General features: G+C 47.7%; 2 protein-coding genes across 3 annotated transcripts in view; both read right to left on the reverse strand.

Annotated features, from left to right (window-relative positions):
* SLC9A3R1 (SLC9A3 regulator 1) overlaps positions 1-13,279 on the reverse strand; it is a 21,443-nt gene extending 8,164 nt beyond the window's left edge. The window contains exon 1 of the mRNA XM_036754011.1: positions 12,587-13,279. Coding sequence (XP_036609906.1) covers positions 12,587-13,051 — 465 coding nt within the window. The 5' untranslated portion in view covers positions 13,052-13,279. The remainder of the gene's footprint in view (positions 1-12,586) is intronic.
* A 1,310-nt stretch (positions 13,280-14,589) lies between these two features.
* Positions 14,590-27,416, reverse strand: part of RAB37 (RAB37, member RAS oncogene family) — a 95,141-nt gene continuing 82,314 nt past the window's right edge. The window contains exons 1-9 of one of the 2 annotated variants that reach the window (XM_036758175.1): positions 25,096-25,188; positions 22,182-22,292; positions 20,763-20,804; positions 20,019-20,085; positions 19,835-19,887; positions 18,358-18,423; positions 17,172-17,228; positions 17,006-17,082; positions 14,590-16,821 (exon numbers count right to left, since the gene is read on the reverse strand). In XM_036758175.1, the coding sequence (XP_036614070.1) occupies positions 16,713-16,821; positions 17,006-17,082; positions 17,172-17,228; positions 18,358-18,423; positions 19,835-19,887; positions 20,019-20,085; positions 20,763-20,804; positions 22,182-22,292; positions 25,096-25,188 (675 nt within the window). In that variant the 3' untranslated portion in view covers positions 14,590-16,712. Of the gene's footprint in view, positions 16,822-17,005; positions 17,083-17,171; positions 17,229-18,357; positions 18,424-19,834; positions 19,888-20,018; positions 20,086-20,762; positions 20,805-22,181; positions 22,293-25,095; positions 25,189-27,416 lie in introns of those variants that run through there. The other variant, XM_036758174.1, reaches the window with a different exon arrangement.

Consider the following 27,416-nt stretch of genomic DNA (forward strand, 5'->3'; position numbering starts at 1 on the left):
TAGGCAAGCTTTGCCAGGGACTCAATTTGGTTACTTACAAAATAAAATGGGGTGGGGGGAGGTAAAGAAGAGCTAGATAATCTTTAAGGTTTTATCCAGCTTTTATATTTAATTTGAAAAACATTCATTAAGCATTTACCGTGGTCAGAACTCTGGGGGTAGGGAGATGCATACAAAGTTTAGATTAGACACAGTGCCTGCCTTCGTGAAGTTTACAATCTAGTAATTTCAGAATCTATGGCTCCTCGTTTTAATTAAAATTTTACTCTTGTTATTAGTGGTATAGAAGCGGTATAACACAGTGGATTTATTTCTAGCCTTTTTCAAGTTCCAAATTCTCTTCCTTCCTCCAGTATGCCCTCCATCCATTGAGAAGGCTGAAGCACAGTCATACGTGTGAAGCCATGTAAAACACAGGCACAGTGTATTTAGTCCTGGGTTTGGATTGAGGAAGGTCTAGTTTGAAGCTAGCCCTTAACACTTACAGATCTGACTCTGGAGAGGTCACAACCTCTATGGTCCTTAGGCAACTCCCTAGAATTGATCTCTTAAGTTGTGATAGATTGCCGGGGTGCACTAGAAGAAGCTCCCTGAAGAGTCTGAAAATATGGGTCCTTCTTAAATTCACATGTCAACAGCCAATCATGAAGCACACTGCCCACCTCCTAACAGGGAAATGGTGGACTCGGGGCAGACTAGGACCCTTCTTTTTTGAATGCAGCCAATGAAGGAATTTGTTTTGCTTAACTATGCATATTTACTACAAGGATATTGTTTTTCTTTTTTTCTCCAGGGTGGGAGCACTAAGGAGGAAAGAAAATGGATTTTTGATCATTGAAAAAAAAAAATTCCCACGCCAACCATGTGCTGGGGTGTCCGACCCTGGGGAGTAGCAGGGGAGATGGTCTCTTCCGTGGGAGTGGATTGAGGTTCTTGCTCTTCCCTAAATTGAGGCCAAGAGAGAGGGATAAGGATGTACAGCCAACTTAGTCTTTAAGAAAGAAATAGGTAGTTACCCCTCTGAGCCCTACATTGTCTGCAAGAAGAGCATAGCAATAAGGTAGACCTAGAATAGTGTTTACTGAAAGCCAGGCTGTTTGTTTACAGTAAACCTTATCCTTACCCAAGTTACCTTGCCTTAATCATCTAATGGGAGTCACCTAAGACAAACTGAGACCTGGGAAACACCTTCGCTTAGAAAGACCCAGGTCTCCCACAGCATCCGGGCCATCTCCAGTCATCCTGATCTGTATCTTGCCACTGGACCCAGATGGCTCCGGAGGAGAGAGTGAGGCTGGTGACTTTGCACAGCCCTGCCTCACTTAAATCCAGTTCACTTGCAAGTCATGACATAACCTTCCTGACGTCATGGTCCTCTTCGAGAAATGAAAAACAAACAACACAACATCATATCAACTCCTCCCTCCCAAAGCTCAGCCAAAGAGCCAGTTCCCTCTGCAGCCAAGAAAGAAGAGTAGATATTTGGAGTACAGGTGGGAGGAATGATCTGGGTATCAGGAAGGGCAAGGAATAGAATAGATAACTAACTGGAAAAACCAAGGCTTGGTTATCTTCATGAACTTCCTGACTCAGGAGAAGCTGAAGGACCCAAGAGTGCCCAGGTATTCATTATTCCATCACTAAGGGAAAAGCTGTATTCACATGAGGGGAAACTTGTAGACCAGGGCTATGTACTGAAGGTATTGCTGGTATGGCCCTGGTTGAAAGTGTAGTTTGAGAATTTGCATTGGGAATGAGGGTATTAAAACAATTTTTTAAAATGGTATCTGTGGATTTCTTCTAGACTTTCAAAGTTTAATATGAGAAGCAGCTTAGATATAATGAAAAAAAAAACCTACACTGGAGACCTGGGTTCCAATTCTCTTTGCTACTAAATCACAGTGACCTTGGTTCTATCATTTCTCTTTGTGCCTCAGTTTCTCTATAAAATGAAGAAAGTGAATTAGATAATAGGATCATAGTTTTAGAGCTGGGAGGGACCTTAGAGGCCCAATCCAACCCACTTGTTTTATAGATAAGGAAATTGAGGCACCAAGAAATTAAGTTGACTTCCCCAGGGTCACATTTGAACCAGGTATTCCTTGACTCCAAGTCTATTACTCTGTCTATGACTGGTTGTAAGGCACCTTCAGCTCTGGACATTCTGTAGTTCTATCCCCAGTCCAAGTGAAAAGTTTTAACATCCAAACTGCTATACCTGGACTTTTTTTTCTTGGGGGTTGAGATACATAACAAGATGACCTACCTACCTTCAGTCCTCCCCATCCCTGCCCTCAGCAACTTGGGCAATCTAGGCAAACCTCGAAGATTCCTGTTGGACCTCTAAGCAAGGGGCTAACAGCTAAGAAGAACATGGTCTATCTCTTAATAGCTCCAGCACTTTGATAGGGATGGTGGCAATGACTTTCCAGGTATGAGTGTGAGAGGGAGAGAGGCGGTCTGCAAGGGAAACCTTCAAGAAAAAGAACCCAAACTCAGGCTGGGAGTGGCAAAGTCAAGGAGGGAGGACCCAAGTTGCAGCCACACTTCCTGCCCTAACTTGCAAGTCCCATGGTGACTAAATGGCTCAGCCAACAAACTCTGGGGTTTCCTTTGGCAAAGCGCCCACCTTCACTCCCCTCAAGCCCGGCCGCCACTTGTATCACAAGAGAGGGTACCAGGTTCTAACAGAGGAGCTCCTTAATTTGGCAGTTCTCTCTCTTTCTCCTAAAGTGTACCAGGTTCTACCAGAGGAGCTCCTTAATTCATCAGCTCTCTCTTTCTCCTAAAGGGTACCGGGTTCTAACAGAGGAGCTCCTTAATTCAGCAGTTCTCTCTCCCCTTCTCCTGCTCCCTCCCCTCAGTCTTTTACTACTGCCTGGAAAGGCAAAGAACTGAAGAGTTCTGGATCTTGAGCAGTTCCCTGGCATATACAGCTTGGGCTGGGAAATTCAAGCTTGATTACTCTGGAGTGTGCAGGGACAGAGCTCATTGCTGGGGTGTATGGAAGGAATGGAGGCCAGAACAGGAGAGAAGGTGAGCACCTTGCCTGTAATTCCTTTGAGACTCCAAATGCCAACTACCTACATTTGGGCTTGGCTATCCTTGGTTGTTCTTTCAGGGTCAAAGGCAGAGCGTAGGCAATGGAGGAGGTGTTGCAGATGCACCTTTTGCCTCCTAACCTACCCAACCCTCTCAGCTATGGATAAGGTTGGGATTAGCAGACCTAACAAGTAATGTTACCTCCTACTTGGGCCACCTGGAATTTACTCTTCCTGCTCTTGCCTCCCAATACTTGGAGGTACTCCACTCAGCATAGTTCATAAGGAATCCTCCTCTCCCCACCCCATCCACCTTCATGTGGAATCAAATCAGCACCCTTTCTGTGCCCTCCAATACTTCATATCTGTGCTTCCCTCCCCCCCCCCCCCATTCTGGGGATGAGGTTCTATTCTCTCCAGAATGCTAATCCCTTCACAAAGCTGCAAGTCTCACCCTCCTCCCTGGAAATGCCAAGGTGAGAGGGAACAGGTCTGACAAGTTGTTGCCAAGATCAGCTCGGCTTTCTGTCCCAGCCAGACCCACAGCAAAATTTCCTCCACTCTAACCTGCCCACCCCTGGAACTGGTGTTAAGAAAGCAAGACGATAAACAAGAACTGGGAGACTCTGCACAGGTGTCCCTATTATTCTGGGGTCTGCAAGTTGCACAAAGCCCAAAGTGGAGCATGGAGCCAGCTTAGGGTAGAAAGAAAAGCATTTACCAAATGCTAAAGTCTCTCACCCCTGCTCTAGCAGTTTCTCTAGGGAAACTGAGGTCCATAGAGCCAAATGGCTCAGCTTCGGGGTTGGTAAGAAGGGAGAGACAGACACTGGGGTTCAGTTTCTCTCTCTCTCTCTCTCCTCTCCCTCCTCCCCTCCCCTCCTCTCTCGGCTATGGGCCTTCTTTGCACTAAGGCATCTTGGGGACTGATGAAACCCACAGCCTTCCTTCCGGAGTACTCAACTAATATAATGGAAGCTGTTGCTGTCTGAATTACAATGACCAGAGCCCCAGAGGTGAAGATTGCAGTAGATAACAAGTCAGTGAACATTCCTGGGTTTTAGACCTTCCACCGAGAATGTGGCTTGGGAACTCAAGGCTAGCTAGCTTAGGAAGGGTGCTGAGCTGTTGTGGAGGGTGCCTTCCAGGACTGGCAGGACTACACAGGCCACACCCAACTCAAGCTCCCCTTCCTTTTCAGGGCCTTCAGTCTGTACAGTTTCTTTGACAGATCCTCTTTTGAAAGGTAGCACAGTCTAGAGAGGTTCACACAGCCAGATCCGGGATGATGGGGAAGCAGTAGTTTTGTTTGCCTCTCTGCTCACTCAGTGCTTTAAGGAGAAGAAAAAAACAGAGATACTCTTCCCAGAGCAGAGAGAGCACATGATTATGAGGCCAGGCCACTGCTACTCTCTTTCTGGGGAAACAGTCCAAACGCAGTGGATTAATTGCATAAGGCCCATTGCCCCCCTAGGTGATGCCCTCTGTAGGCCTGAGGATAAGGAAAGGATAGTTGGGCTGGGTTAGTGGGCCAAGATATAGCTAAAAAGGCACCGGAAGTCACGGGTGGTTTTTCTAAAAACATTGAGGTACTCACAGGAAGTGGCCCAAGTCCTACCTTCCAGTGTCCCTGAGAGTAGAGGTCCTCTTTTAAACTTGGCTTTCTACCCACCCAAGGGGAAGGGAGCAGTTCTAACCATCTCCTTTCCCCTGCCCTTCCAATCTTATCCTCCTCCCCTCTCCCATGTCGGCACTTTTTCCAGGGTCACTGAGTCAAGGGTCCATCCCCTACGGAGTCTGAGGTTGTTAGCAGGAGATACTCTTTCCAGGGGCAGGGTGGTCTGTATGGTCATCCAGAAGCCTTGTCTGCCCTCTTGGAATCTGAACAGCGGTAATTGGGGGTAGAGGGCTTGGGGGCAGAGGTTCCACCAAATGACACTGCCATGAATGCCACTCTTAAAGTAAGTGTTGCCCATTGTCCAGGGGCTCTAAAGAATGAATATGGTAGCTTAGTCATGCTGATAATAAAAAGGACCTCAGAACAAGCATTCCCTATTCATTAGCTTTAAGGGGTTGGCCTAGGTAAAAAGCAGGACAAAGAATGAGCATACGCATAATCCAGAGAGCAGTTTACATGCCCAAACTAGCAAAAGGAGTAACTGGGGCTGGGCTGTCCTATGCTGGGCAAACATGACCCTTGCTTCCTATCTGACTTCCTAAGATACTGTCCCTTTATCAGCTTCTCCCTAGGACCTTTCCCTACTTTTCTGAACCAGTCCCAGATCCCATCATCACCCCTCCAAAAGGATGGCTGCCTTCATTGTCCCCATCTTCTCCCAGAAGTCAATCACCCTGGAATCCATCTCCACCCTAGAAATAGCTGTCACTACCCCCAGACCTTCTCACAAGCTGGGCCCTGAGAGCAAGCCAACTGCTCTCAGGGGAATTCAATAGGCCCCATCGGCAGCCACCTGGAAAGCCCAGGAAAGACGATACCCTAATCCGTCTGTGAAAGTCCCTAAGGACCAGGCCCATGATTGCTCCCTGCTCCTCACTCAGAGCGCTGCCAAGCAGGGTGGGGGAAATGACCTGCCCCTTTCTCTTGTCTGTGTGGGCACTGACCCCTCCCCCAGCCCTTGATGTCATGGTGATGGGTGCTATAGAGACAGGAAGGCAGCCGGGGAGAAGGGGGTGCTACTTCAGAAGGGTTAAAGATCTGCTTCAGGTTTTTGGTCCTCAGTGCCAGCTGCTGGGGTGGGGGGCGGGGAAGGGAGAGTGTTGGGGGTGAGGCAAGAAGGTTGGATTGTGAGAGGTATGCAGGACTTGGGCTAAGGCTTTCCCATCCCCCTTTCTCTCACCACCCCTCCACCCCCCACCTCCAGCCAGGCTACCTGCTTATTTATGCAAACAAGGGCTGGCTCAGCTACTACAGCGACTCTGATACAGGAAAATCTGGCCCCTGAAGGGTGGCCTGCCAGGCACAGTCCCAGAGATCTCGGCAGCCCCAGGAGGGCAAAAATCAAGCCTGTGAGCAAAACAGCTTGGCTCCCAGAGATTCCTGGGACCCCAGGGCACACAGGAGATAGGATGCTAAAAAAAAAATGGCAAATAGCCCTCAGTTTGTGTTCCTTCCATAAATCTCCCCCTAGTTTAGGGGAAAGTGGAAGGAGGAGATGACCTGACTGGGATCTACGGAAAAGGCTGAGCAAAGTGACTGTATATACATATATACATACGTATACACACATATATATACATACACGCATATATGTGTATAAAATGGTTTTGTTTTCCTTGCCTACTCAATGGGTGGAAGAGGGGGAGGTAGAAGGGAAAAAATTCAGAACTGAAAATAAAATTGAAATTTTTTTAGAAATGGGAAAAAAAAAAGGAAGGGGACATTAAGCAGAATGGGACACCTTTTACCCCAATCAGGCCTGGCATATCCTTAGAAGATCAGGTCACTGGACTCTTAAGCCCTGCTGCTGCTCTCCCTCCTCCCAACCCTGGAGGCAAAGTTCAGACAATCTATGTAACCCAACCTGGGCACAGGACACATTGCCCTAGGAAGTGGGCAGGCCGAAACCATGCACTAAGCAGACAATTACCACCCCCCTCCCACCCCCTGCTGAAGACAGTTATGATTCCCTCCTCCAGCATGATCACAGCACACGGTAAACAGTTATTGTGATACAGTAACTTAACCTCTTCTTTGTGTTTGTTCAGTGCAAAGTTTACTTCTCTAAGCCCAGTGGGGTGGGAATGGTGAGGGGGCACAGGACGTAAGCCTGTGGCCAGTTCCTCTTAATACCCCTGGTTGCTTACCCCAAGAATGTTAGGCTAATAACCTTGTTCCCTTGCTCTTGTCCAGGGAACTATGGGCGAAAGATCTGGAGCTGAGGCTTAAGGGGGAAGGGGTGGAGCAGGGAAAGCCTGGGATTGGGGTGGGTTGGTACCTGGCTCAATATCTACCTAAGGCTCCTCCATGCCTGCCCAAGCAGGTACTGCCCCACAAGTGCCTCCCCCACCCTAGACCTTAGTGGACCCAATTCTGGTCCAGGTAGTAGTAGCAGGAGATTAAAGGGTTCACTCATTTGTTCAGCTGCCTATCCCTTCTTAGGGCTCCACTCTGGGTGGAGACAGTCAGCCTTAATAGCCCCCTAACAAACCTCATGACTGATTTTGGGGGTGGAGGTTGCTTTAAACTGGCAACCCTGTGACTTTTCAGTGTTTTCCCCTTTGGCCAGATCCACTGTGGATTCTGTGGGTACAGAGATAGCCAAAGAGGATATTAAGCAGTGCCAAAAAAGACAGGCCTGGCATCACTGCTGGGGCCTTGATCTCTGGGCTCACCAGAAATTCTAGGCTGAATAGCCAGGAATGCCCTCCTACCCACTCTCCCAAGCTCCCATAGGTCAGGCCAACTATGACCTGTGGGGGAAACTTAATAGATTTTGTATTTTTCCAAGGACAGGGGTAGCCTGAACCTCTGGACATTGACCAGTGGCCTGGCCTGGGGGTGGGAGAAAAGAACGATGGGTACTGTACAGTACATGGCCTACTTTGTGTAGGTGTTCTCAGCTCTGAGGTCTGATAGTGAGACTTAGATCCCAGAGATCATAAAGGAGGGTTCATTAACTCACCTTCTAGAAGAAGGCCACACCATAAGCTCCAAGAAGGGTCAGCTGGAGCTCCTCCCAAGGAAAAAGGGGAAATCTGTCAAAAGGCACCCAAATGGGTCCATCCCGTCAAGTAAATGCAAAGGGATGTACTAAAGGTGTTTTCACAGCCCCCTTTCCCCCCATCTAAGCTCAGGCCTCCCCTGGCTTTGTTGTCTATATACCCGAGGGAGCATCCTGCTGAGAACATCTGAGCAGGGAATCTGAGCTATTGCACACTACAGATACCAAACATCAAAACTGGATTTCACAAATTCAGATCTTGAAGATTGATTGAGATCTTAAAAATCTCCCTCAAGGGGAAAACTGAAACCTAGAAAGGTTAAACAACCTTTGACAGACAGTAAGAACGTGACAGATATAGTAAGAACTTCTTCAAGGACACAGATGTGATACAAAAAAAAAATAATAAAAGCTCACATTTAATTGTGGTCTCTTGATCCTTAATTACCCTGTTAAGACAGGTCCTATTATTACTCCTCATTGTAACATATGAAGAAACTGAGGTAGAAAGTGGTTAAGTGACTTACCCAAGGTCACACAGCTAGTAAGTGTATGAGGCAAGACTCAACACAGGTCTTTCTAACTCCCAAGCCCAGCTCTCTATCCACTCACCACCTAGGTGCTCCAGAGTAGAGTGGGGATTCAAACCCAAATCTTTTAGACTCCAATCCAGTGTTATTGGATTTAGTTCAAATCACTTAATTTTTTTTCCAGTTTGGCTTTCCTAGAATGGACCTAAAGCGAAGGATAGCTAGAAGAATCTGCCTCTGGGAGAAAAATTCGTCTAGATGAAGCTTCCCCCATCCTAAGTACCCAAACTGGGAGAAACCAGGAGGATCTCCGAGAACCTGTTATTTGAATCAATACTCTAGTTGATTTTCTGCAACAAGCTTGTACGTCTGACAAGAGCTTGGGTTTGTCTCATGCATTAAACACTATCATTTTATATCACAGTTATAGAGTTTTGTGTCCCCATCACAACCCCCAACTAAATTATGAGCTCAATGAGACCATGTCTGATGCCCAGCCTGTAACAGACTCATGCCATATATAATCTTTGTGCTCCCTTACATAATTGTGACCTAGTAAAGGTCTTTTGAATTTGAACAACAAATTTTCTTAGCATACCCCTCGGAGTGCAAAGAAAGGGCACACTCACCTCTACTCTTGGGGGAAGGAGGGTGGGGAGGATGAAGAAGGTAGTCCAGGGCCCTCCTTACCCCACCTCCACATACCAAGCTTTCAGATAAGGAATGCTCACCTTATCTCCTAGGGGCTTAAAGGACACAGGGTTCTCTGCAGAGCAATCAATCCACAGAAAAATTCACAGGCTGTAAGGAACAGCCAAGAACCAGACGATAGTGTTCTGGCAAAAAGTACCAGAATCTCTGACTCAAAAAGAAAGCCCTGGTCACAGTAAATCAAACCTGATCCCTATTTTAATCTTTTCAATGACCCAACTGAGGTCAACATAAATCTCCTTTCCTCAGGAAACACTAAAACAAAACAACCACAACACCCCATTGGAGTCTAATCAATCTGTGCCCAGCCTACCTACTACCTGGGTTCGAACTGGAATATCCATCTTCTCCCCACCCCACAGATCAGGGATGGACCTGCTGGAGAGCATCTTTGAATGAAGACCAAAAAACATGGGTATGGCCTGTCTGAAACCCAGACTACTGAAGATACCTGAATATGTATATACCAATGTAATGGAACAGGGTCAGTGAAAACACTTATTTTTGAGCCAATAGACTTGGGTTGAATCCCAGCTCACTACAACTTACTAATTGAGTGCTTTGGGCAAGATACTTAACCTGAGACCCACTGATAAATGGGGATACCTTTATATTGCTTAGAGGTACCTCCCTGGGACTCAGCTTCCCTTTTTTGTAAAGTGGAGTGGTAATAGTCGTATTGCCTAGAGGCACCTTCCTGATACTCAGTTTTCTCATCTATAGACCAATGGCACAGTGGAAAAAAAATGGACTTGGAGCCATGGGGACTTGTTTGTGAGGATCAAATGAGAGGATACATAAAGCTGTCAAAAGCTTTAAAAATGTGAGTGATGACCATGATGAGCTGGCAGTGAGAGGGTTGGACCATCTTTCCCAGGCAGGGAACCTCCTTCCTTCCTGGGGACAGGGCAATATTTATTATTACCTACACCACCCACAAGACAGTGGACACCCAGAGTCACTTTAATTTCAACAAATATTTATTAAGGTAGTTTATTGTTGTTCAGTTGGTTCAGTCATGTCCAACTCTTTGTGACCCCGTTTGAGGTTTTCTTGGCTGAGATACTAGAGTGGTTTGCAGCTTCTTTCTCCAGCTTGTTTTACAGATGAAGGAAACTGAGGGAGACCGGGTTAAGTGATTTGTCCAGGGTCTCACAGTCAGTAAGTGTCTGAGGGCAGATTTGAACTCAGGAGGAAGAGTCTTCCTGACTCCAGGCCCACCACTCTCTATCCACTGAGTCACTTATTGGCCCCTATTGATGCATAAAACAAAACTCCCAAACATTCCCTGCCCTTAAAGAGCTTATATACTGTATTTACAGTCAGATGATCTGACTTGGCCACTTAACTAGCTGGGAACACTACAACTTAAAACTGCTTGAGGACAAGGACTCTCGAGTTCTTTTACTCTCATCTCCAGTGCCAGGTGGAAATGAATTAGGTCATCAGCTCCTTAAGTGTGGAGACCTGCCTATACTTCACCCCACAGCACCAAGATCAGAGTGTTAAGTATAAGCAGTTCAATAAAGAGGCAAACTGAGCATAATATGTATTGAATCCCCCTGAGGACAGTTTACCGGGCTCAGGCAGCTGTAGCTACCTTCCCCTGGAAAAGTGCAAGCCAGTGCAAGCTCTCCCATAGGCCTTTAGAAACCTACCCCTTTGTCCCCTGGGGAGCTTTAGCTAAACACATTTCCCTAGACAGAAGTTGTGGGAGGCTTAACAACCCAGAGAAGGAAGTTCAAATTCTCTCTCGGATGAGGGGAGAGGGCATGACTTGGGGAGCCACTTGTGCTTGAGGACTTCCTTCACCAAGAGGGAAGGAGCTGTTCCTAGATCCCCAACTTTCTCCCTTCAAGCTTTCAGGAGAAAAATCTGGAGAATGGGGAGGTGGGGGAAGGGGAGATAGAGACTAAAGTTCATTTAATTTAATAAAGAATAACTGATGTCCTCAGCATAAATTTCAGGACAGTGAACTCCACGTGAGGATTGAAGGTTAGCTGCTCCCTGACTCACCTCAGGTCATCAACTTGAGTCTCCCTCCTGCCAGGAAGCTCCTGCCCTCCCTTCCCCGAACATGTGCCTTCAGCAGAGCCAACCTGGCACAGACAGGAAGTAAGAGCCAGTGGAGGTGGAGGATGGTGTTCCCAGCACCCAGCTAAATCCAGGAAAAGGTTCCTGGCGACCTAACCTGTTGTCCCTCTCCACCCTGCCCCCCATCTCCCTGCAGGGTGCCCTTCCTCCACTCTGAGATCTGCCCAGTCTCTAGTGCCAACCCTGTCCACATTAGCCAGCAGGAAGCCATCTGGTTGCAAGTTAACAGTCCAATTTTCTGGGAGACCAAGTGCTGAGGACCTAGGTTCTGTTCTTCCCAGGCTGGGCACCAGCACGGAGTCCCTGGAATTCAGCGAGGCCAGGGGCCCACCCCTCCCTGACTCTTTAAAATCTCCCATAATCTCTGGGGACAGATAGCTCAGAACAACAACTCTATACTTCTCCAACCCCCATCCTCCACCAGCTGATCCAAGTTGGATCATTTGGGGAAACACCAAACATGGAAAAAGCAGCAAATTACCCCAGCTTGTTTGCCCTGAGAAATCCTCCACTCTCCCTTCACCAGGTCCCCTCCAAGTCTCTTTTCCCTCAAGCTTCCCAGATAAAGGCTTATGCTTACTTCTCACATTCCTGAGACTCATAAATCCTCTTGGGTGGCGGTATCACCACCCCTGAGACTCCCTTCTTTTCTCCTCCTCCCCACCCCCATCTTTGGCCTCTGCCCTGTTCCAACCCCCTCCTGCCTCAAGGCAGTGGGGTTTGTACCTTCTTTCTTAGAAGCCACCTCACACTTTGGGAGGGATGAAGTCCAACCTGATTGAGGTTAATGATACACAAGTTATGCTCCCCCTACTCTCTGCTTAAGGTTAAAAAAAAAAGCTTTCCCAATTTCCCCCTCTTCTCTACATTGCCACCCAGCCTCGCCGCCCCCCCGCCCCCGTTCTAAACACACACACACACACTGCTGTGGCTCCCATTCCGGGGAAAATAAGAGGATGTATATTCCTCTAGCTCGCCCTTTGCAGCTCGACTCTCCAGGCATCCCTGTACTCCAGTTCCCACCCACCTGTGGCTGCAGAGAGGAGACTGCCCGGCTCGTGGCTGACAAAACGCACACACACCGGAGCGAGGGTGGAGGATGGGAAGAGATAGCACTTGCTCCCCGGAGAAAACAGGGTTCCACCCCTCCACTCTTTGGGTTGCAGCTGGGGGGGTGCCTCTAAGAGAACAGATAGGGAGTGGGGCAGCGGATATACTTGTCTGCGTGAAAAGAAGTCGATCTCGTCAAGCTCCCTAAGAGCTCCCAAGAAAGAGGCGGCAGGCAGTCTGCTTCAGCGTGGCAGGGACGGGTCCAGGGTGGGGGTGAGGGGAGACAGGAAGGGACAATCTGAGAGAGACGCGTCGGCTGGGCCAGCAGCAGGCGGAAACAACCTCCATATCGCGGGCTTTGGCTTCAGAACGAATCGGCGGCGAATTCGGGGCTTTATTCCAACGACACCCGGGTGCCTCCCTGAAACTCCTTTCCCCCTCCCCCCTTAGAATCCCAGACCAAGGAGTAGGTAGTTACCTGTGGCGGTTGGCTCTTCTCCTCCCGCGGCTCCCCGGGCGCTTGTGGCGGCTGCTTCTCGCCTCCATCCGCCGGCTCCTCCGCGGCCCTCTGCGGGGGAGGCTCGACTGGCCGCTCCCCCGGATGGCCGCGCAGTAGTTCTTCTCGCACCTGGATGCCTAGCTTCTGCAGCCGCTCGTCCGCCTCCGGGTCGACCACCAGCAGGCGCACGGAGTTGAGCGCGGCTCGGATGCGGCTCACCACCTGCTGGTGACTCTCCTGCTCCACGTTCTCACCGTTCACCTCCACCAATCGGTCACCGGCCAGCAGTCCCGCCTTTTCGGCCGGCGAGCCGGGCTCCACCAGCCGGATAAACTGTCCCATTTTGCCCTTCTCGCCGTGGAGGTGGAAGCCATAGCCATTCGGCCCCTTCTCCAGGTTACAGAGCCGCGGCAGGGGGCTCCCGGAGTCACCGTCTGCGTTCATCTTTCTCTGGAGCAGCTCAGGGGCTTGCAGATGGGGCCAATTCACCAATCACCCCCTCCCACCCCCCTGCCCTAGGAGGCGGGGATCTGGGATGAAACACAGCAAGGAATCCCCGGCCCGGGAGGAGGGAGTAGGTGTCTCGGAAGGGGCCGCCGCGAACTCAGTTCTAAGTGCCGAAGTAAAGCCAAGCGGCCAATGACAGTTCCGCACCGAGTCTGAGCGTTCCAGAACCTGTCACAGCCCCTTATCCCGGGGGAGGGGCAGCTCAGGCCCAATTAGGAACCGGCGGAGAAAGGGGGTGGTGGGGTGCTCTAGCTGGTTGAACAAAGAGAGCCAATGGGGACGTGGAAGGGGCGGGGGGTTGCTAATAGGCACTCTGAGCGGGCAAAGGAAAAAGTGCCAGAGAGGTGCATTACAAAGCTTCAATTAGGCGGGGGTGGAAGGTGTGGCATCTGGAGTTTGAGGGAAGGAATCCCAGCTGGGTTCCCTTAGCTGCGCTGACGCATCAGCATCAGCTGGATTCCGAATCCCTGATTAATGGTTTCGAAGGAAAGGGGCTATTGCAGCAGACCCTCAGCTAGGGGAAAGGAGGGACCCTAGGACCCTGAAAGTCCCAGGAAAAGGGCGCTCGGGTTTGGTCTTGGGGGCAGTTTGTAGCAGATTGTGAGATTATTACGGTGACTAGGGAGGCACCCCCTAGGAAGAAATCGCTTTCCCTTCCAGGGACAGAGAAGTCTCAGAAAATTTTAATACTAAGGGCACATGGCCTAGTCAGCCCATCCACCCACCTCTTCCTTCCTGGAGAGATGTTTAAATAATAACATCCTTCAAGTTAGGGGAACTTTTGGGAACCAGAATTGATCCTATAGCCCCAGGACCCCATCGCCGAATACAAAAGCACGGGCCTAAATTCTGCTGTGGGGGGTGGTGGGGGAGGAACTATAGCCCACCCCCAACCTCCTAGGTACTTCTCCGGGGGAAGGGGGGGGGAGGGGGGGTAACGTGGTTTTTCCCGAAGGGAAAATGAAGATTGCTAGACTGGGGAAGGAATCTCTCATCTAATCTAGGAAGAGGAAAGGCAGGGAGGAGGTGGTGATGTGGCCTGATGGGACCTGTTAAGGATCGAGATGATAGTCTGAGGATTCGAGAGTAGAGCCAAACACGGCATGGATTATAGCCAGGTTTGACAGAATTCCCAAAGAAGATTCCTCAGGCAAAATGTCCTTGGGGCAAAAAAAGCACACTTTCCCATACAGGTACATTACCCATCACACTCTTGGGGAATCTTTAATTCTGATGCCAGGTTGCTAGGACTTTCTGAAGAATGTTTCACTTGGGTTGATTCTCATTCCCTTGGCCTGGTAGGCAGCAGCTTGCTGGGGCCTCTTGGAATCATGGGGGAAAAGGGGGAAAGCCTGGTCCTGGCCCCTGGATTTTCCCCATTCGATCTACCTACTTAGCTTGGTATCCCCAGGAAGAAGAGGTAGAGCCCACTGCCTCCCACCAAACCCTCTTCAAGGAATTCGTGGGACTTGGTATACTCTCCAAAATACTGCAGTTTAATTCTGAAAAACACACAAATGCCAATATTAACCAGAGTAAGAAGCATCACTTTCATGCAAGACAAGATTCCCTCAGGCTGGAAGAAATCTGGAGCCACCTTTCTGAGACCAAGCTGGAAGGCCCACCTTATTGTAGGCCAAGGTTGTTGGTCTCTGACTTGAAAGCCCAACTGAGGCAGCCACACAAAATTACAATGCCCTTCTTTCCCTCACTGTCACATGCTCACATCTGGATTGGAATGGGAACAGAGGCAAGAAAGCAGGGTTGGCATGAAGAGCTTGGACTGACTGGAAGAAGGTAAATGGGCAGGTCAGACACTGGTTTGTGGTACTTGTACCTACAGAGTCCACCTGTCCTGCAGTAGGTGAGACAGGACTTTGGGAAACCAATCACTTGGATACCCTCCTGAGGCCCTAACCGTGGTGATCTGGTGCCATACAGGTAACTTATTCAGGAAAACCAAACCAAACCAAAAAAAAAAAAAAAAAACCCCTATCTCCTGAATCCCAATTGATCTAGCCTCATTCCCAGTGAGGCTTCTGGATCCTGAATCAGTATGAGTTGAAAGAAGAAGGGAACCCTATCTAGCCTTTGTGGCACCTAATGCCATGGACTGGGACAGGTGTTAATGGGAGAGTCAGGTCTCTGTTTGCTCCATTCCGTTTACTTTATCTAGGTCAAAACCCTGGAGTTTCTTTTAGAATGGTTGAATGTGGTAGGGAGATTGGCAGTCTGGGTGAAGGCCAGTTTTGGTCCAATCCTCAAGGAAGGAAGAGATGAAAGGTAGGGAGGAGGGGCACCTAGGTGGTCCAACAGATAGAGTACTAGCCCCGGAATCAGGAGGACCTGATTTCAAACCGACTTTAGATGCTTGCTAGCTGTGTGACCCTGGGCAAGTTACTTAACTCTGTTTGCCTCCCTAAAAATCAAAAAATTTTTAAAAAGAAAGGGAGGGAGAACTTCCTCACTTCCCCCTCCTCATCCAAAAGAAATGCTAAAACTACTCTAAGAAGCTATATGTTGAGGTTGCACACTTACCAAAAGCCTTGGGTCAAGAAGAGAAAATCCTTGGCCTGACTCTCAGCTGCTCACTGACACTGAAGACTAGGATGGAACTCCCCAGCATGGATAGTCTCTCAAAGCTCTTTAGTAAGGAAGCCCAGAAATATGTGATGAGGGAGCCCAGAATCCCTTTTTTCAAGTGCCTCAGATGGGGTGGGGGAGAAAAGGTCAAGAGGGGGAGAAGGACATCAGGAATGAGTTGTTTTATTCTCAGATGGGGATCTTGGGAAGGAAGGTAGACAAAGCTAGTTGAACTCACACATAGGCACACAAGCTGAAACCCAGTTCACACCTTCACATGAGTCTTCTCCTGAGGTTTTCACTCATTTGACTTTTGGTGCTTAGGAATCACACTACAAGTTAGACCACAATGATTCAGTGGTTATTGTGGTCCCTGGGCCTCTGGGAAACAGAAAGTACCAAGGCTACCTGTCTCTTATGAGCTAAAGTCTAGTGAGGTGGCATAGTGGCCACTAATTGCCCTTTTCTGGAATCTCCTGGTGAGCTGGGACAAAGCCACAGTCTCTCTAGTTACAAATTGGCTGGGGGGGGGGTGCTTTGCCAGAGAATTTGGATGGAGGGGCCCTGAACTGAAAGGTAATAGAGAGATTATCAGCCCCTGGCCTCTGCCTGTTTCCCTGAGGGAACTGAATTTTTTATTTTCCAAAGTTTTCACTATTGTGGTACCAGAACAAAATTTAAATTAAAAGTATCTTTGGTCCTCAAATGCCCAGAGACCCATACCAGGGACCCAGAAACAATAACCACTGGGAGAAAGGGAGCAGGGAAACCTGGAGTAAGCCTGATGCAGGAGTCTAGGTCCCTCCTGGGGGAAAGCAGTGATGGGATGTTGTGTATGTGTAACTTATTTCTTTGGCATTCTTTATGCTCACTTCTGCCCTTTGTGCCTTGTTTTCAGTTGGGGGACTCATTCCCCCATTGGAGTACTCAAGATGTTAAGAGTTCAGTCTGGAGGTAGGGAACAGCACTAAGCCCAGTGGCTAGTTCTCCCCAGGCTCCCTCCTCCCCTTTTCTCTCACACAAATGGACAGCAGCTAGGCTGTTTCTTCTGGGATTCCACATAGTCATGAATCTGAAAGCTGGGCTCATTCGCCTGCTGTTGCCCAGCTCGGTGCTTCAGCTCCCTGAAAAAGGCCAGGGTTGAGATCACAGTTACAAAAGAGTCCCCCCTAATTCCCCATGGTCAGAAGTGATAGGACCCTCAGGCTCTGAGGCATTTCTTTACTCCTGGGGATGATGATAGTGACACTCTTCCTCTCCCCCACCCCAGTTGCCAAGAAAGGACCCTCCCCTGTCCCACGGACTGACCTGGCAATAGCCAAAAAGGCTAGCTCCACATTCATGCCTGTCTTAGCACTGGTTTCCATGAAAGGCACACCATATTCCTGTCAATTAGAAATGATTTTCAGGATCTGTCTTTCCCCCTGGTCCCCCCTTCCTCAACCCTCTCTGCGTCCCATAGGCAATCACTTACTCTGGCCAGTGTCTCTCCATCTTCTGACCGGACTACCCTTTCTCTGCTCACATCCGCCTGCAAAATCCACACCCATCACTCTGGAGAGGGATATCTTCTCTCTCCCCTCCTCTCCCGCCAGAGCCCAAGCCTCTCCCTTCCCAGAGCATGGGCCCTGCCTGCCCTCTGCTGGTTGCCTGTGGGACTCAAGGACAGTTGACTGCAGACAATGCCAAGGAGATGGGGTTAGAGATGGGTACTGGGACAACCTATGGCTGAGGCATTAGTTTTACTTGGGATTGTCACGGAAGACTTCAAGATCCCAGAGGTATCAACCCAGGATCCTGAAGACTGTGGCCAATGCAGTCAAGTCCCACTATAGCTAAGGATTTGGGAGTCCATCGCAGAAGGGGGTCAGTCAGCCTCAGTCCTTAAAGCTAACTCCACTATAGAAAGGATGTGGACATAATATGGATGACTCCATCTCCCATACCACTGAGGCAGGTCAGGCCTTATGTGATGATGGACAGAAAAGACCATCCTCCATATCCTCTCTTGAAATCTCCTAATCATTTTCCTAGTCAATTTCCTAGTGCTAGTTTCCCATCTCCTAGTCAATTTCCTCCCCTGAGGGGGGGAAATGTGGGAGTGTATGGAAGGGAGGAGCCAAAGTTGCCACCTTCTTCCACCACATCCACACATCCACAGATTCCCTATACCTTTGGAGCTCTCAGATTTTTTTAAATTTATTTTTTATTTTTAGTTTACAACACTCAGTTTCACAAGTTTTTGAGTTCCAAATTTTCTCTCCTTCCCTCTCCTGCCTCCCTGCCAAGAAGGCATGTAATCCCATAGGTTCTACATATACCTTCACATTAAACTTATTTACATAATAGTCCAGTTGCAAAGAAGAATTATAACCAATGGAATGAATCATGAGAAAGAAGCAACGAAACCAAAGAAGAAAAAGAGAGAGCAGATACTTTTTTGGAGATATTAGGTAGTGTTGTTAAACTTTATAAAAGTCTTATTTTATTCTTTGTTTTTATAACACAGGGAGTTATATTACCTACATGATATAGGTAATATAAAATAAAAGTTTGAATAAAAGTTGTTTTTTTTTAATAGAGGAGGAGGTAGTTTGTGACACTAAAAGAGGGTAGAGAGTTTACCTTAGTGGGGTAATTGGCCCAGAAGCAATACGTACCTTGTTGCCTAGCAACATGATCACCACATCCTTTTGGGCATACTCGTGAATCTCAGTTAGCCAGGCCTATAAGAGAGAGTGGGATGAGTGAGTGGAGAAAAAAGGGACCTGATTGGATGACAGGACTTCCAGCCTGGGAAGATCCCCACCTACTCCCAATCGATGCTCTACCCTTTCCCAGTACCCTCTTCACCTCCCATCAGTTATTTCCTCTGTACTGCCTCATTTCATTGGTCACAGTCAATTCAAATTAATAATCATTTTAATCAAATCAAATAATCAAATTAATAATCACTAAGTATCTAGTCTGTGAAGAATACAAAGATAAAAATAAAATAGTCCTCAAATTCTACTAAGAGAAAATAAGTCTATCTGTCTCCTATATCTCAGCTTTCCTACGTATGTTCCCTCTTCCTGAGGGAGAACCTTAGCCAAACTCATCAACCAATCCATCAATCACTTAATTAATAAGCTTTTGTTATCATATAATATATCATAATATATAAGCTTATCCTGTGCCAGGCACTGGTGAGTCAAAAATTAAACAAAAACAGTACCTGCCCCCAATAAGGTTATATTCCAACGGAATGTTTTCTGTATACCTATATCTATGTGTGTGTGAATGTGTATGTAGACATACATATAAATACATATGTATCCATATATACATATATGTATATGCACCCACATCTTTATTTATAAGTGTGTATACATGTAAATACAGGTACATGCAAGATATCTCAAATGTTGCACAGTAGTAGGAATGGAACCTTGGAGGGGACCCCATACCACTCCTAGTTCTCTGTGTTGTAATCCTTATTTTAAGGTCCCCCCCCCTTTGCCTGTGAGGGCTTCCTTCCCTGACTGCCCAAGCCATACTCTCTCTTTACTCTGAACCACCCTGACACTGAAAAGTTTGTGTATTTCCCCACTGTAAGCCCCTTTAGGGACTCTGTCTTATGCCACTCCTTTGAAACTCTCTCAATATTTAGTGTAGCGCTGCTCTACACGTAGCAAACAGTCAGCGACACTTTGGGTTTAGTCTTCTGAAGGGCATAACCTCTCTTCTTGCCTTCTGTTTATTCCCCACCCACCCCAGATTACATATACATTGTCCTAGCCCAAACTGGAAAGAGACCGTCACATCCGGTGCCAGTAGTACCAGTGGCCTGAGTCCCTAATTGGTAACTCAAGAGAAGCCTGAAGTTGTTTCTATATACTTTTATATGAAATGTGTACGTGAATCACCCACAGGGCTATGTTCAGAGTCGTTTACAGGGCCCAGCAGAGGCTGTAGGCTTCTTACAGACTTCAACTTATTTGCTAATAAAACACAAAAGGGCAGTTATCTCTTTCTGACTCATCAGCTCAGGTGCTTTTAGAAAGTAGTTTGGCTCCCAGGGCAGGGAGTCATGGTGGGGAGGGAGTCCTGGCCTTGGGCACTGTCTGGGGGAGCCACAGAAAGGGAGGGACTTACCCGGATATTGTCAAAGGAAGATTTGTTGGTGATATCATAGAGCAGGAGCAGGGCTAGAAGGGGAGAAAAAACACAGGGGGAATTTAGGAGCTCTGCTGTTGATAGAGGGAGGAAAAAGGGAATGGGAACTGTGGGGGAAGGGTATAGGGCACAGAGCCTCTGGGGAGGTGGTAAAGAGACCTACCCTGGGCATCCCGGTAGTAGGCGTGGGTGACACTTCGGAACCGTTCCTGCCCTGCTGTGTCCCAAATCTAAGAGGAGATAGAAAATCAGTAAGAAGCAGAGAGAGGAGAACCAGCCACTCTAGGGAAAAGAAAGCCTTTTGAAATAAATGAGATAAAGGAAAACATGACTGGGCTTTTCTTGCACTGTGCAAAGTACAAGGTGGAACTCCCTAAAGTGTAGTGGGGCATATGCCTGGTAGCCTGGGACAGACCTATTCTTTCCAGTGAGAAAGGGAAAACTACTGGTCCAGAGTCCTTGGACATTGGCTGCCTAACGATCTAACTTCTTGGAATTTTCCAGGCTCTTTCTCAGGAGATCATCTCACCCTAACCTCAAAGAGTGGGTGAGGAAGAGTAAGTGTAAGATGTTCCTTCAGCACTGGAGGAAGAAGCCATTTCTAAAGTGAAAAGGGGACTGGACATGGAAGGCTTCTAAAATATTTGTTTAAAAGCCTTGGGGCAAGGCTAGAAAGAGAAACCTTAAATTGAGAGAGACCTATAATAGAAGCCAGGGAGCTTGAAAACTGTTATTTCTATATAGACAAGAGCAACTTCCTCCCTCTCTAGGGCCCCACAGGAAGTTACCCCAAACAGAACATAACCACAACCCTTGACAGGCCTCCTGTGGCTAAGTCCTATCAGCACAGGCGGCCTGATCATTCCCTCTCCCCTCCCCATCCCCCAACCCCAATCCTTTGACTTACCTGTAGTTTCACTTTCATACCATCCACAGTCACCACTTTATTCTAGAAAAGAAGTAAACAATAAGGGTGGAGGGAAACTGGGGAGGTTTGGGGTACCCAAGTTCTTCATCTTTTAGCAGGGATCGCAAACCCTGACCCTCTCAAGAGAGCTTGGAGATTTGGAAAGACATACTATCTCTTGTAGTCACACCCACCCATGGAGGTAGGAGGGGCTCCAAGAGTAGAAGCTTTAGAACTGACTCTCAGTTGTCTCTATGCCAGCCTTTTTTTTTTTTCCTAACCTCCCCTCTCCTGTTCTTTGCTCTACCTTGGGATTGGGATGGTGGAGTATGGACTGAGGCATAGTGTAGTTGAAAGGCTGAGCCCTATTTCTTAATAAGAATCAACAGCCAGGACTCTCCTTATCTTTTCTCTACTCCATGTCTGCCACCCCAGAAAATATTCAGTACCTTGCATACTCTAGTAATTTAGTAAATGTTTATTGATATCACTATGACTATCTCCTAGAGACATGGTCCCACAGGTCCAGCCTGTGGACTTTGATGTGGAACTACTACTTGGTGACTGAGCCAGCTTAGCCTAGGAGCCAGGTGTCTAATTAAGGAGGAGGGGACAGAGCCACTGCCATGGAGATGTTACCTGTCTCCAGCTTTCACCTATCTTCTTTTCCCATGACTGAAGACCTCCAATAAGCCTTTCCTCCTAATTAGACTCTCAGTTCTTTATGCTCATATAACAGGGTGGTTTGGGGTCTCAGTCCAATGGCCCAGCTATCTCATATACCTGGGCTGGGGCCAGCACAAATGTTGACTCCTTCCAGTGCTGCTGGAGAAGTCACTCCTGAGACTGATGGCTAAGATGGTTGAACCAAGAGAGGAAGTCTTAGAAGTTCCCTTAGACCTTTTTCCACAGAAGGAGAACCCAAAGATTATGGACCATTTAATATCCAATATCTTTCTCACAACATCCAATCCTATTAGACTACAAGTTCTATGTGATAAGAGACTGTATCTATTCTTTATCCTAATGCCTAATACAAAGATTTGTACATTGTGAATTACATAAAGAATTGACATTGAGGGAATTGGGATGCATTCTCTCCAGAGGGAAATAGGAAAGATAAAGCAGAGAAGATAGCATTCCAATCAAAAGAAGAGGGGAAGAATCATTCTTCTCTTTGCTATCCCTAATAGGTAAATGTTATGATCATTATTCCCAGATTTCCCTGGCTGGGAAAAAACCAAGGGATTGTACAATTCCCATAAGTCTACAAAGCAGTGAGAGCATAAGAACTCAAATGCAGAGATCTTCTGTGTGAATCCTCAACAAACATGGATGGAAGGAAGGACAATGACCCCACTGGCCATAAGCTGGAGCCCCAAGGCCCCACCTGTTTGGAGGAGCCCACAGCCACCTCACCCGGAAGTCTATGCCGACAGTGGCTATGAAGGTCTTGGACAGGAAAGTCCCGTCTTTGAAATGGATCAGGAAACAGGTTTTCCCAACGCCTGAGTCTCCCAACAGCATTACCTAGGAGATGAGGCAGAGTTGGGTTAATAGGGTTAGGCAGGACAAAAGAGCTAGTGAATGAAGGGGAGGGAAGGTAGCATAGGTGCCTGCTCATTAATTTCTTATTGATTGATTGGGGGAGTTTGGCAGTAAGAGGCTCAGAAGTAAGGCAATTGTTTTTCTAGATTCCAGAGAGCAGAACAAGGTGCAGTGGGCATAAATTAGAAGGGAAAAAAAGGCAAAGTTAGTCTTGATTTCATGAAAAACTTCCTAATAATTAGAACTGGCAGCTTTGGGAGGGAGAGAATTCTTCTTCATTGGAGGTCTTCAAACAAAGTCTGGATGACCACTTGCCAGACACATAGTAGTAGAGATTCTTGTGGAATGTGGAGCCCTGTTGGCGTCTACCCAGCCCCACCCCACATGCCTTTCTAATCAGGGAGATAGTCATTTACCAAAACCATTCCTCCCAATATGTCCAGAACTCTGCTTCCTGGATTAAGGATGAGTGGGGAGACACACAAAACATGGTGTGGTGGAAAGTTGTTGTTGTTTGTTCTTTGTTCTCAAAGAGGACCATGACATCAGGGAGATGATGCCATGACGTGCAAGTGAATTGGATTTAAGTCACCAGCCTCACGTATTCCTCCTGAACCTGGGTCCTAGTATTGGCTCTACCACTGAATAACTAGGACTTTGGGCAAGGTGGATGACTTCTGGGGGACATGTTTCCTCGTGTGTAGAATGAGGACCCTGGATGAAATGCTTGATAAGATCTTTTTCTGTGCAAATATTTTGTATCTACAAGCTGGTAGAGAGGGATTGGCTAACAATCTGGTTGAGCAGTTTACCCCTGGGGTGGAAGGAGAGGGTAGATAAGAGAATAAATATATCCTAGCTGCCTATTCCTTGTCTTTCAGGCTTCTGTAATCTCTAACTCCAGTTATGGGGAGGGAGGAGTGGAAGTTGCCTGTTTTATATGTCATGATAGTTACCCTCCCAATCAGGCAAATTCCATTAAATGCGAACACAAACAGGTCACCCAGCATCCCCATCTTCTAAGCAAACAGGTGAACTGGGGACCTCTGCTCTGTTATCAGCAAACTAGATGCTAGGCTCACTTACATCCCAGGACATTGGGCATCAGAATTTCTCCTCCCTTTCCCTAATCCAATTAAGTTTTTGATTCAACAGACATATATTAAGACCCCCATATGTGATCTTTGGGAAGCCCATTTCCCACCACAACAGTAGGCACTGGGGCTTTGGGAGGGCAAGTTGAATACTTTCCTTCTGAATGGCCCAAATCAAAACCTTAGGACCCCATTTATATCTGCTTCTGATGAATGAAATGTTTTCTGGTAGAGTGCTCTGGGATAGGAGTATGAAAATCAAGGCAGGCTTCTTGGAGAGAGGCAGGGTTCTCTTCACACAGAAGGAGTAGCTATGCCCAAATATATACCATGTCCCCCAAAGGGTCCATAACAGAGCAAGGCTGGGACTTAACATATTGTCCCTTTCAAGTACATTAAAGTTCAGTTAAAATGACCTTTTTGCTATTCCTTACTCCAAGCCCTGTCTTTGTACTGCTGTTTTCACATCCTGGGAGTGCCTTAGAATCACTCAGTTTAAACCCCACCTCCTACAATAAACATTTCCTGATCCCCCACCCCAACCTGCTACAATTCTCCCTCCCTAATTATCTGGAAATTATTTTGTATTTATTCTGTATACTGTATGCCTGTATATTATGTGTGTATGTTTTGTCTCGCCCCTTGGAATGTAATTTCATTGAGGGTGAGGGCTATTTCTTTTATTTGCTTAACAACTAGCGAATTATGGGGCAGATTGCTGGAGCTTAATAAGAGCCTGTTCATTGATAGATTCAGTGGGAGCACTCACTCTTTCATCATCTTTTTCAGAGAATCTAGGAATAACTGAACTCTTCCAGGACAGTGAAAGGATTAAATGAAGCTAGTTGTCCTAGGTTTGATTTTTCCGGAGAAAAAGAGTGAATTCAACTAGCCCAGGGTTATTTCTTGACGTCTATTATGGTGAAGTGGAGACAGGAAGAGGAAAAGGCTCAAGAACCGGTGACAAACGGGGGAAAGCACACCACTTGACTCTATTTTAGGATATTTTAAACTAAAGAAGCTCTTGAAAAAAGGATGAGTGAGGTCGATCTAAGCAATGGGTCTTGAGACAGAACTCCTCTAAGGTTTAGAAATTGGCCGTGGTGCTTAGTCGGTTTCCTCGTATGTAAAATAAGAGTCATACTAGGTAATTTTGAAGGTCTTTTCCCTCTCCTAAATCCGGATCCCATTTATCGAGGCAACTCCTGGCCCCTAGGGACGGGCATCCTCCTTGCAAATCGTCTCCCCCCAAACCCATAACCTTCGACTCCGTCGAACTATTAGATTGGGAGAAACGCTATTGGGGCTTTCTAGGGACGGGGCTCCCACTGGAGATACTCTTGATGTCTGGAAGTTTTCCAGGAAGGCGTTCTAGGTCCAATAGAATCTAGCTGGGTCAAAGAATTGGGAGTGAGGTGTGGGAAGGAGTTTCCCCAGCTCGCCCTGCCATGACATTCATTCGCCGGTCAGAGAAGTTTGAGAGGTCCCTGGGGGCAGTTTCACCAACAGCAACTAGACTACCGTAACTCCAAGAAGAACTGGGTGGCCTGGAGTGAAATGGAGCTAGGAACTGAGCCCGGATTGGCTCAATTCAGGTGAGACAGAGAAAGAGGGAGGGAGGAAGACTTCGGGAAGGGGGCAGAGCCTTTGCCCTGGGGTTCTGGTAGTGGGAGTTCTCAGGGCACACCGACCTTGCCTGCTAGATCGTAGCTTGGACTGCTGGGCGAGAAGCGCTGCGGGGTCCCGCTCTCCTGGGCAACAGTGGTGCCAAAGGGGCTCCTCATGTCCCTGGTTGAGAGGCTATCCCAGACTGATGACCACGAAGAAAACCCGCTCAGCCCCTCCCGAGGCTCCACTCGCCCTCTCTTCTGCCACCTCTGGCCAGACTGTGACGACCCGCTACTCCCCTCTGGCTGGCCCCAAGTGGGCCAGACATCCTCCCCCCAGGTCGGTTCCCAGGGCCACCCCCGCACACGCTTGCCCCCCGCGCTTCCCCGGGGCAGCTCCCCACTCTTCGTCCTTTCCCCCAGAGGGGAGGGACTAGAGGAAGCGAGGGTAGGGAGGTGCCAAAGGGGCAAGGAGGGTTGAGACTCCTTAACCAAGTCTCAAGTTAAGGGCTGCTCCATTAAGGCACCAGCCAAGGAGGCTTGGAACCAACGCTTCGAGGGAAGAATGAGGTTGAAGACTACATCAGTTCCAGCAAAAGGTCTTTTAGACGTCAACTGACTAGCTCCAGCCCTTCATTGCTGTCATGGGGTTATAGGGCTAGCAGGTGGCGCCAGAGCGCTGTCCCGGGCAAGTCCGACCGGGGTAAGGGCTGGGTTTCCCACTGTAACTCCTGCACCACGTGCTGTTTGACTTGGCAAAGCTGAGAGAATCCACTCTGCGCTCTAGCTCCAGTCTCCTATTTGTTTCTTTTTTCTTTACGGAGTTTCTGCTAATCTCATACTTCAGCTTTATTGAATGCAATTTAATATTCAGTTCCTGCCTCCCCTCCTGCCCTCCCCCACCCTCGCCCCCAGTTTTCCCTCATTCTACTGCTATAACTCCCTAACAAATTCAGCTCTCCCGAAGTCGCATTTCACTAGAGCAGGGATTCTTTACTATTTTTGAGCCATGGACCCTCTGACAGTCTGGTGAAGCCTATGGATCCCATCTCAGGAGAATGTTTTTAAGTGCATAAAGTATATAGGATTACAAAGGAAATCAATAATAGTAAAATGTTTTTTTTTAATTTTAAATTCACGCCAGGTTAAGAAACCCTGCTTGACTAAAGGGAGGTAATTATTTCCTGTCACTGGAGGTCTTCAGGCAGTCTGGATGAGGACTACCATTCAAAAATTGTACAGGAAATTTCTGCTAAGCTATGGGTTGAACATCGTGGATAGAGCAGGGGGCCTGGAGACAGGAAGACTCATCTTCCTGAGTTCAAATCTGGCCTCAGACATCTAGTAGCTGTGTGACCCTGGGCAAGTCATTTAACCCTGTTTGCCTCAGTTTCTTCATCTGTAAAATGAGCTAGAGAAGGAAATGGCAAACCACTCTAGTATCTCTGCCAAAACACACACACACACACACACACACACACTCACACAAATGGGGTCCCAGAGAGTCAGACACAACTGAAAAATGACTGAACAAAAGCAGATGGCCTCTGAGGCTCCTTGCCACTCTCAGATTCTATGCCTACGGTCTTCCACGATCCACAAGCTCTCATTCCCTACAGGGAGGGGTTGAACTACTTTGTCTTAGAAGCAGGACAAACAAACAACTGTTTGAGGATGTTGGACCTCAGTCTGTAGCCCTGTACTGCATACAGCTGCCTACAGCTCAATGCTTCCCCTTAGGTAAGAATTATTAAGAACAAACACCCGGATCATCTTGGTAGTATCTGAAGAGAGGATTGTGAGAACCCTACTGCTTGAGATGGTGTAGGGGGTGTGTTGGGGTGTGTGTGTGTGTGTGGGAAGGGGAATAGGATCACAGATTCGGAGCTAGAAGGGACCCTAGAGGTCATTTAGTCCAACCTTCTAATTTTACAGATGAAGAAACTTGAGAGGAAGAGACTGAGGTCTAGAGAGGGGAATTGGCTTGCTCAGAGGCCCATGGGTACCCAGATTCTCTGACTACAAACCCAGTGAAGAAGGATCAAGTGTACTAGATATATCTGTCCCAGGCATCACAGAAATTTTTGTTCAGTCATTTTCAGTCATGTCCAACCCTTGGTGACCTCAGTTGGGGTCCCCAAAATAGCCAGGAAGTAAATTAACCTCAAAGCTCACTTCCTTCCCAGTTCACTCTACTTTCTGCTTCACTTCGGTGGTCAGCCCTCCCATCCCATCCCATCCCCCAGGGTGACTAAACCCTGAGGCTTACTCCTAGACTGGTTAGTTCCTACTTGGAACCCCCTCCTTTTTTCCACCTTCCTTTCCTTATTAGTAGCTTTCCTCTGATAGAATGTAATAAGCTCCTGAGGAGTTGGCATCAGCCTGACACATAACAAAGATTTAAT

The sequence above is a fragment of the Trichosurus vulpecula genome, chromosome 4 (assembly GCF_011100635.1).
Source record: "Trichosurus vulpecula isolate mTriVul1 chromosome 4, mTriVul1.pri, whole genome shotgun sequence".
NCBI lineage: Eukaryota > Metazoa > Chordata > Mammalia > Diprotodontia > Phalangeridae > Trichosurus > Trichosurus vulpecula.